The sequence below is a fragment of the Silene latifolia genome, chromosome X (genome assembly GCF_048544455.1).
Source record: "Silene latifolia isolate original U9 population chromosome X, ASM4854445v1, whole genome shotgun sequence".
In the NCBI taxonomy this organism is placed as follows: domain Eukaryota; kingdom Viridiplantae; phylum Streptophyta; class Magnoliopsida; order Caryophyllales; family Caryophyllaceae; genus Silene; species Silene latifolia.
This window is the reverse complement of record NC_133537.1, coordinates 47,550,606-47,561,520: the sequence shown is the minus strand read 5'-3', so window position 1 is coordinate 47,561,520 and position 10,915 is coordinate 47,550,606. Positions and strand designations below refer to the sequence as shown.

The 10,915-nt window shown below is 42.5% G+C and overlaps 1 protein-coding gene across 1 annotated transcript; it reads right to left on the bottom strand.

Moving 5' to 3' along the window:
• Positions 1–8,850: 8,850 nt before the first annotated feature.
• LOC141617314 (uncharacterized) lies at positions 8,851–9,750 on the bottom strand. Its single transcript, XM_074434496.1, has one exon. The coding sequence runs from the start codon at positions 9,748–9,750 to the stop codon at positions 8,851–8,853; it is 900 nt and encodes a 299-aa protein (XP_074290597.1).
• Between the last annotated feature and the right edge of the window lie 1,165 nt (positions 9,751–10,915).

The window sequence follows — 10,915 nt, the reverse complement described above, 5'->3', positions numbered from 1 at the left end:
TCTTCTTCTTTCTCTTCTTTCTTTTTCTTGCTTGGCCCTCATGTAGGCCTCATAGACTTGAGTTTCATCAATGGTGGGTTGGTAATTTGGTTCATTTTGGTGGAGAGTCATTCCGAAAAGGCCTTGAATGAGGCCAAAGGAGTTTTCATGGGCTTGAGCATCATAGTAAGAATCCTCAAGGTATTGGTGGTGCCTTTCATTTTGCACCCCAAATTGGTGGCTCACTTGTTCACGCCACTTGTTTTGCTCTTGCCACATTGCTTGATTCTCCGCCCAACCTTGGCACTTTGTTGTTGCCACGGATAAGACTCCTCTTGCCTCTTAGCAATCCCCTCAAGCATTTTTTGTTGAGCCAATTCGGCCTCATCTCCCAACCTTTTGTGCTCTTGAAACGCATTACGAAATTGCTCCAAACTCTCCAATCTTGGCCCTTGTTGTTGTTGCCAAGAATGGGAGCTCTCAACCCGCCCATTAATCGCTTGCAAAGTCCCTCGAGTATCCTCAAAATATTGAAACATTTTGTGTTGCCATGGTTCCATAGTTGGGAGTGGAGGAATCCCCGGCCTCATACATAGGAGTGTCTTGAGGTGGTTGGTAGGACAAAGGAATATGTGGGGTATCATGGAATCCCCCCTCAATGATCTCAACCTCTCTCTCTTCCATTTGTTGGGGGCCATGGGAAGATTCAACCGCTTTTCTCTTCCTCATTATTTGTGGGGGTGGGTTGGGGAGGTTGCCCTCGGCGGGGAAAAAGAAATCCCGGGCTCTTGAGCCACTTGGAAGGGGGCCATTCAGCGGTAGCTTCATATATTGGACACCCCCTTCCCCCAACCAATGACAACTCCAGGGGACCGTGTCCAAGGGATGGATCATATGGGTCTCCACCAACCCCGCTTCATTGTAAAGGTTATTCCCCCACACTCGAGGTTGTTTATCCGGAATAGCACCAACCAAGCTAGCCACAAAAAGAGTGACCAAACCTCCACAATTAATGCTCCCTTTCTATTCTCTTTGCTTTGATGCACCAACCACAAAAAGCTTTGCCCAATCCGGAACCCCCTCCCCCTCGGGCAACATCGCCCAAATGCACTCACGGACCCCCTCATTTAATTTTGTAGGTTCCCCCATCGTAAAGAAGAAGCACGAAATCATACGTGTAAGAATCCGGATGGGGGGGTTTGTGATGGAGGAGATCTTGTCATTGTTTGTCATGTGCGTTTTTCCCGTGAGTGCACACCAAGTATCGTTCAAGGCCATTCCCGGTGGGTTGATGGAGGAAGGTGGCTTAGTAATTCTCAAAATATCCCTCACCCTCTCAAAGGTTAGAGTGTGCCACGTCTTGTTCAACCGAAAACTCACCCTAGCACTCTCTCTTTCCCCCGTGATTTGGATGGTAGAAAGGAACTCTAAGGTGTAGGCGGGGTATGTATGCGGTTGGAGGTTTATGTATCTCTCTAATCTCACCTTGGTGAGGAAGGCAAGGGTTTGGTCAAAGATACCCATGTCCCTCAAGGTCCCCGGGTGAAGGAATTTTGATACCGGCAAGGGTTTACTCTCAAGGAACTTAAAGAAAGTCTTGGTTTGCAAGGGTAACCCTTCATCCCCTTTAAAAGGCTTAGGTGGTGCATCGGGTTGAGGACTCACCCTTTTTCTTTGATTTTCCCTTTCCAAGTCCAAAAACCTTCTTTCTTTCTTTCAAAAATTTCAAAAACAATCACTTAAAACAACCAAATTCTGAAAAATTTTCTAATGGGCAATTCAACAAACACCTTGTGTGCACTAGCACAAACTTGATGGTTTAAGGTAATTTTGTTGAATTGTGCCTTTCCTAACAGAAAATAATTGCTAACAATCCCCAAATAATCAATTACAAGCAAGAATTTAACTCAACTACACAATGTAAATTGAATTAAATCAATTGAAAACAAAGAGAGTGAAGAAAGTTGTTATACCTTCCCGAAAATTCTCAAACTTGTTTGAATGAAGAAGAATGTTGCATAAAAATCCCTTTGTAACCCAGCAATCCACTCGAAAAAGCTTCAAATTAACCCCGAAAAATTAGGGTTCTTGGGAGATTGGGGGATTTTTGTCAGAAATTGGGGATGTTTGAAGGTGTTTTTGATAGCAAAGATGAATTTGGTGAAGGATTTGGTGAAGAAGTTGAGGTTTGTTGATGCTAAGAGGTGATTTGGTTGGGTTTGGAATGAATGAGATGTGGGTTTTGGGGTTTTTGTTAAGGAAGAAGGATGGTAGAATGAAGCAACAATTCGGGATTGGGAAAGGTAAAGAATCGAGAAGGCAGTCCTGCGCAGGCTGCGCATTTTTTTGCCTTGCCTGCGCAATTGTGCGTACCTGCGCAAGCCTTATGCGCAGGCTGCGCCTAGCTTCGCAGTTTTCTCCTTGCTTCTTTTAATTAAATCTTCAATACTTAGCCAATATTTGGCCCTTGTTTCCCTTAATCCTTCTTCAAAACTTCTTCCAATGATCTTGTCTATTAAACCCGACTCTCATCTCCTCTTGGGCCCGCCTTCCAAGAGGGTTCTTGCAAATCACTACATCATTTAACAAACCTCAAGTGCCTTTTTACATGTCACTGCAAATTAAATTAATTAAACGAAATTAACATGCAAGTAAGTAAATTGCGGAAATAAATTGCGGAAATAAACTACACTAGGAAAGCAATTAAATTGGGATAGAATATTTACAAATTTATCGTTATTTAATGTCGATGGCTCGACAAAGTCATTGTTGGAGATTTAATCTTTGTAAATTGTATCTTCTAAAAGAAGATCCTCTTCACCTTGCAACTCGATTCCCTTGAAGTAATGCTTCAACCTTTGCTAATTGACCTTTATCACTTTTTCCGAGGTCGGGTCTTCTACCTCCACCGCTCCATGTGGGAAGACTTTCTTGACTTTATAAGGCCCAAACCACCTTGACCTTAGCTTGTCGGGAAAATTCTTGAGACGACTTTGAAAAACCAAAACATCTTGTCCCTCTTTAAAAACCCTTCTTGTTACCATCTTGTCATGCCAAGACCGAGCCTTTTCCTTGTAAATACTAGCATTGTCATAGGCATTGTGCCTAAGCTCTTCCAATTCTTGAATTTGAAGCTTTCGGTGCAATCCCGCCTCATCGACATTTTGATTGAAAGCTTTGATGGCCCAATAGGCTTTGTGTTCAATTTCTACGGGAAGGTGGCATCTCTTCCCATAAATTACCCTATATGGAGACATGTCGATGGGGGTCTTATAAGCCGTTCTATAAGCCCATAGAGCATCTTCAAGCCTCTTGCTCCAATCCTTTCGGTTGGGATTGACCGTTCTTTCCAAGATATGCTTAATCTCCCGGTTAGAGACTTCCGCTTGGCCATTTGTTTGGGGGTGATAGGCCGTAGAAACCTTGTGGAGCACACCATATTTTTGAAGCAAGGTTGAGATCACCTTGTTGCAAAAATGAGTTCCCCTATCACTCACAATGGCCTTTGGGAAGCCGAACCTTGAGAATATGTTGCTCTTGACAAAGGCCTTCACCGTTTTTGCATCATCACATTTCGTGGGAATGGCTTCCACCCACTTAGACACGTAATCAACCGCCAAGAGGATGTAGAGGTATCCATAAGAATTAGGGAATGGTCCCATGAAGTCTATCCCCCATACATCGAAAATCTCCAAATAAAGCATCGATTGTTGGGGCATTTCGTTTCTACGTGAGATGTTGCCAAAACGTTGGCATCTATCGCAAGTATTAACGAAAGTATGAGCATCTTTGAACAACTTGGGCCAATAGAACCCGCACTCTAGGATTTTCTGTGCCGTTCTATGAGGCCCAAAGTGACCCCCACAAGCGTAATCGTGGCAATGTTTGAGGATGGATGGAATCTCTACATCTGGCACACAACACCGAATGACTTGATCTTGGCACATCTTCCATAGGTATGGCTCATCCCATATGTAGAATCTAGAATCGGCCTTTATCCTATTCCTTTGACTTGATGAGAGTGAGGGTGGAAATTTCTTTGTTACCATATAGTTGACAAGCTAAGGTTAGCATACCAAGGCTCAACGACCTTCATAGAATATAGAGATTCAAGTGGTAAGATACCGTCCACTACTCCCATGGTCTTCACTAGATCCTCATTAATGTGAATCCGACACAAATGGTCGGCCACCATATTAGCACTCCCTTGCTTGTCCTTGATCTCGATATCAAACTCACTCAACAAAAGAACCCATCTCATTAGCCTTTCTTTGGTGTCTTTCTTGTCAACAAGTTGTCTTATAGACTTGTGATCGGTATAAATGATAACCTTTGCACCCAAAAGATAAGCCCAGAACTTTTCAATGGCATACACCACCGCCAAGAATTCCGTGGTAGTGTAGTTTCGTTGAGCATCATTCAAAAGTGAAGAAGCATATTGTATCACATGAGCAACCTTCCCGTCCCTTTGGCCTAAAACCGCGCCAAAGGCATAATCACTAGCATCGGTCATGATTTCAAAAGGGTGGTCCCATCTTGGAGCTTGAATTATCGGGGCCGTCACAAGCTTTTCCTTCAAAGAATCGAATGCCAACCTACACGCATCATCAAAAACAAACTCCACATCCTTGTGCAAAAGCTTGCACAAGGGGTAAGCAATCTTGGAGAAGTCCTTAATAAATCGACGGTAGAAGCCCGCGTGTCCTAGGAACGACCTTATCTCCCGAGTTTTAGTAGGATATGGCAAGGTTTTTATCACTTCAACTTTAGCCACATCCACCTCAATCCCTCTGTTTGATACTATGTGACCTAACACGATGCCACTTTTAACCATAAAGTGACATTTTTCGGAATTCAACACAAGGTGTGACTCTGTGCATCGTGATAGGACCATAGTTAAGTGGTCCAAGCAAGCTTCAAAATTATCTCCATGGACGGTGAAGTCGTCCATGAAGACCTCTAAGACTCTTTCTACAAGATCCGAGAAAAGACTCACCATGCAACGTTGAAATGTACCCGGAGCATTACATAAACCGAAGGGCATCCTTCGGTATGCATATGTTCCGAAAGGGCATGTGAATGTTGTCTTGGATTGATCCTCCGGACGTATGGGAATTTGAAAGTATCCGGAATATCCGTCCAAGAAACAATAAAATTACCGCCGCCTAAATGCCGTGACTTTCAAAGATCATTTTCCTCTACCCTTTCTAGACCAAATGCTAGAGAGGATGGTCAACATCCCTCTTTTTAATATCATCAAAACCGTTCCTAGGTATGCAAAGTTTCTCAAGGAAGTTTGCACCCCTAAACGGAAGCCAAGGAAAGGAGTTGAAAGAGTCACGGTTAGTAGGCATGTCTCGGCAATTTTTAAACAAAATCTTCCCAAAAAGTGCGATGATTCGGGCATGCTAACTATACCGTGCTCAATTGGAGGCAAAGCTTTTGCTAGAGCTATGCTAGACTCGGGGTCCTCTATCAATGTCATGCCTTATTCCATTTATGAGACCTTAGAATTGCCTCCCTTGTTTAAGACCAATGTTGTGATCCAATTGGCGGATCGCTCTACAATTCACCCCAAAGGTCTTGTAGAAGATGTGTTGGTAGAGGTTGATAAATTCATATTTCCGGCCGATTTTTATGTTTTGGACATGGAACCGAACTCTAAGGCTACACCCCTCTTGCTAGGAAGGCCTTTTATGAGAACCTCCAAAACCAAACTTGACATGTATGATGGAACTTTGACCATGGAATTTGAAGGGAAAGTTTTGAAGTATAATGTGTATGAGACGATGAAAAAGACCGATGATTTGAGTTTTTGCTACTTTCTTGATAAAATTTAACCTTTGGCAAATCGAGTTTACCAATTGAGTCATAGGGACCCACTTGAGGTGGCCCTCACTAACAATGTCGAGAAAGAAGGGTTGCGGTTTTTGTTGTCTCATGATGTGCAGGAAAATATAGAGGCATTGGAAAAGGAAGAACCACTAGAAGAATTAAAGGAAGAAAAAGAAATGAAAGAAATTAAGGAGGAAATGTCGAGCACAGGCGCAGCCTGCGCAAGCCCCAGGCACAGCCTGCACAATCCTGCGCAGACCCCCAGCGCAGCCTGCACAATTCTCAGCTCACCAAAGTCTTGTTTTTCTTCCTATTCTTATGACTACCCATCCAAATTCCTTCCCCTAGAAGCCTCCCTTGAAAGACCACTTCCTTCCATCATAAAGCCACCCACTCCAAATCTAAAACCACTCCCCGACCACTTGAAGTACGTCTTTCTTGGGGAAAACAACACTCTAGCCCTCATAATTTCAAACCAACTTGAGGGTAATCAAGAAAGGAGATTGGTGGATGTATTGCACAAGTACAAGGAAGCTTTTGGGTGGAGCATTGCGGATCTAAAAGGGATAAGCCCAAGCGTTTTCATGCACAAGATCCGGTTGGAAGGGGAAGCAAAGTCGGTTCGGCAACCACAAAGAAGATTGAACCCACCAATGATGGAGGTGGTGAAGGAAGAGATCATCAAACTACTCCAAATGGGAATCATCTACCCCATTAGCGACTCTCAATGGGTAAGTCCCACTCAATGTGTACCTAAAAAGGGTGGTGTGACGGTAATCGATGCAAACTCTCCACCCGGTTTGAATCCGGGTGGGAATTAAAGATCCTTCCTTGCTTTCGATTACCGTCACACCACCCTTTTTAGGTACACATTGAGTGGGACTTACCCATTGAGAGTCGCTAATGGGGTAGATGATTCCCATTTGGAGTAGTTTGATGATCTCTTCATTCACCACCTCCATCATTGGTGGGTTCAATCTTCTTTGTGGTTGCCGAACCGGCTTTGCTTCCCCTTCCAATCGGATCTTGTGCATGCAAACGCTTGGGCTTATACCTTTTAGATCTTCAATGCTCCACCCAAAAGCTTCCTTGTACTTGTGCAATACATCCACCAATCTCCTTTCTTTATCACCCTCAAGTTGGTTTGAAATTATGAGGGGTAGAGTGTTGTTTTCCCCATGAAAGACGTACTTCAAGTGGTCGGGGAGTGGTTTTAGATTTGGAGTGGGTGGCTTTATTATGGAAGGAAGTGGCCTTTCAAGTGAGGCTTCTAGGGGAAGAAATTTGGATGGGTAGTCATAAGAATAGGAAGAAAAGCAAGACTTTGGTGAGCTGAGAATTGCGCAGGTTGCGCTGGGGGTCTGCACAGGATTGCGCAGGCTGCGCCTGTGCTCGACATTTCCTCCTCAATTTCTTTCATTTCTTTTTCTTCCTTTGATTCTTCTAGTGGTTCTTCCTTTTCCAATGCCTCTATATTTTCCTGCACATCATGAGACAACAAAAACCGCAACCCTTCCTTCTCGACATTGTTTGTGAGGGCCACCTCAAGTGGGTCCCTATGACTCAATTGGTAAACTCGATTTGCTAAAGTTTTAATTTTATCAAGAAAGTAGCAAAACTCAAATCATCGGTCTTTTTCATCGTCTCATACACATTATACTTCAAAACTTTCCCTTCAAATTCCATGGTCAAAGTTCCATCATACATGTCAAGTTTGGTTTTGGAGGTTCTCATAAAAGGCCTCCCTAGCAATAGGGGTGTAGCCAAAGAGTCCGGTTCCATGTCCAAAACATAAAAATCGGCCGGAAATATGAATTTATCAACCTCTACCAACACATCTTCTACAAGACCTTTGCGGTGAATTGTAGAGCGATCCGCCAATTGGATCACAACATTGGTCTTAGACAAGGGAGGAAATTCTAAGGTCTCATATATGGAATAAGGCATGACATTAATAGAAGACCCCGAGTCTAGCATAGCTCTATCAAAAGCTTTGCCTCCAATTGAGCACGGTATAGTTAGCATGCCCGAATCATCGCACTTTTTGGGAAGATTTTGTTTGAAAATTGCCGAGACATGCCTACTAACCGTGACTCTTTCAACTCCTTTCCTTGGCTTCCGTTTAGGGGTGCAAAGTTCCTTGAGAAACTTTGCATACCTAGTAACGGTTTTGATGATAGTAAAAAGAGGGATGTTGACCTCACATTTCCTAAAAGTTTCATAAAGATCGGAGTCTTTATCAAACTTCTTGGGATTTGTGAGGGCACTTGGAAATGGTACCTCCGGTTCATATTCCTTTTCAATCTCTTTGAGTTGATCCTTTGTGTTGGTGCTTCCTTCCTTTCCTTTGTCAATGCTCAAAGGACTCTTTTCTTTTTCCTCATTAGCTTTTGAAGATGGCCCTTTCTCTTGTTCAACCACAAGCTCTTCTTCAATTTGCTCTTCAATTTCAATAACCCTTTCTTGTGACTTGCCCCTTCTCTTATTCTTGGGAGGGGATTCTAAAGTTCTCCCCTTCCTCAATGTCATAGCACTAGCATTCTCTCTAGGGGGAAATGTAGTGGAGGGGGTAGAAGTGGAATTCCTTTGGTTTTGCGTAGCAAGTTCTTGGGCAATTTGTCCAAGTTGGACCTCAAGGTTGGCAACCTTGGCATCACTAACACCCTTGTCGGCTTCAATCTTGTCAAACCTCTTGTTTGTTTTGACTTGCTCTTGCAAAATGTTTTTAAGCAAGTCTTGAACACTTGGTTCCTTTTGAGAATTGGTGTTGTTACCTTGATTGCCAAATTGGGATGATTGACCTTGGTTTTGGTTTCTACTTTGGTTGTTGAAATTCCCATTCCTATTTCCTTGAGAATTTGAGCCTTGACCTTGTCGGGAATTTTGGTCCCTCAAGTGGTTGAATTGGCCATTCACAAAGCTCATTGAGGTGTCACCACCCCAACCAAGTCGAGGGTTGTCTCTACTCCCAACATTGTAAGTGTTGCCACTAGGATCATAGTTGTAATATCCTCCCCCGGAAGGATTCCTAGCATTCTAATTCCCATAGCCCATTGCACTTACATTTTCCACACCAATTCCTTCTTCAATCATAATTGGGCAAGCTTCCTCCATATGAGGACCTTGGCAATAGTTGCATTCCACTTGATTCCCTTTACCCCCATCTTTGTTTGGATTGTTCACCATCATATTCTTCACTAGGTAAGTTAAGTCATTCACACTTTGCTCAAGATTTTGAGTAGATGAGGAAGAGGTTCCCATTGAAGATGTATTCCTTGTTCCCCTTTGAGTTCTACCATAATTCCTCGTAGTTGAGGCAAGTCTCTCAATGATTTCCTTGGCATCCACTATGTAAAAATTCTCCAAACCTCCTCCGGTAGCGAAATTGACCATTCTTTGATCATCTTGGCCTAACCCTTCATAAAAGTTCACAAGGAGATCATCATCACTCAACCCATGGTATGGGCATTGAGCCACCAACTTCTTAAACCTCTCCCAATACTCATACATGGTTTCACCATTGGGGTCTTGTTCTATGGTGGTAATGGCCTTCTTTGCACGGTTGTAGCGTGAATCGGGGTAAAATTTTTCAAGGAAGGCCGCTTTCATTTTCTTCCAAGTTCTTATAGACCCCGGAGCAAGATAGAAGAGCCAATCTTTGGCCGAATCCAACAAGGAAAATGGGAAGGCCCGTAGTTTGAATTGATCCTCCGTCACCCCATTCGGAATGGCACCTTCACACATCATGTGAAATTCCGAGAGGTGACGGTTTGGATCGTTTCCCGCATGGCCGTGAAACTTAGGCAAGTTATGAACAAAGAATCCTTTAAGTTCGAAATTTGCATTGGCTCCTAAAGGCGGGTAGGTGATACACAAGGGTTGCTCATCATAATTCCTTGCTCTTATCTCCCGGATGGTTCTCGTGTCATTCGCCATAGGGGGATACTCTACTTCAATCGGATTTACTTTAATAGGATCTTCCGAAGGTGCTTCTTCTACTCGATGTTCCCTTTGTGCTCTTTGGTACCAAGGATTGGTAAATAACCACGAATATGCTCCAAAAGAGTCCTCTTCAACGGGGGTTGATTCACCGTTTTGAAAAGGACTAAACATAAACCTTTGCACTACACACGCAAGTTAGAACTTCCACTTACTTTCAAAAACAAAGAGAAGAAAAATAACTAACATGCAATTAACAATCAAGCCTTTAGCTATGTTGCCATTCCCCGGCAACGGCGCCAAAATTTGATAGAGGAATAAACTAGGTCGTTAAATGCTAGAATTAACCTATCAAATTAACAATTTATAAACCAAACGCAACTCTACATTATGCAATTAAGAATAGTAGTAAAGGGAAGTAAGGGTCGAACCCAAGAGAAGGGATTTGAGACTAAAAACTTGAATTTAGACTAATGAAAATGGACAAAGCACAAGACTATGCACAAACTATGGGTATTAACAATGAACAACAAAAGAGAGACATATATGGAGAATTGGCATGGAGAAAACAAGTAACAAAATGAAAGAGATGTGATTTTTCCTATGAAACAAGGCAACAAACACTTGGTATGCAAGTAACAATTATAAGAGGTGAGAACTTGGTATAATCCTACAAGTTTCAACTTTTCTCAAAGCAAGACTCTTTTCTCTCCAATTTCATTTACCCAAGAACAATCCTCAAGCAAATGATTACCACTATCTAAGCCAACAATGATAATCCCACTTAAACTACAAATTCTAACATTAAACCATGTAGGAATTGTAGCCAAGAGCATGAAGAGCAAACCAAGAGGATAGTAAATGGGATATCACAAAGATATGTCTAAGCCAACAAACCCAATGATATAATCAATTTCTACTCACAAAGGTTGATACTTTAAACCAAGATATCAATAATTATGAGATGCTTCAACAAGTTATCACAAAAGCAAGGAACTTTGCAATAAACAAGCAATACTTCTCACAACAAAACATTCATCATGGCATTAAAACTTAGAAATTGAAATAAATGAAAGAGTAGAGATTAAGGAGTCAATACAATGATAAAGATGAAAGCTTGCAATGGATTACACCAAGTAGGGAAGGATTTAGCCTTCCATAG

Coding starts and splice junctions, on each gene's coding strand:
- LOC141617314 (XM_074434496.1), bottom strand. CDS start 9,750: ATGGCGAATGACACGAGAACCATCCGGGAGATAAGAGCAAGGAATTAT.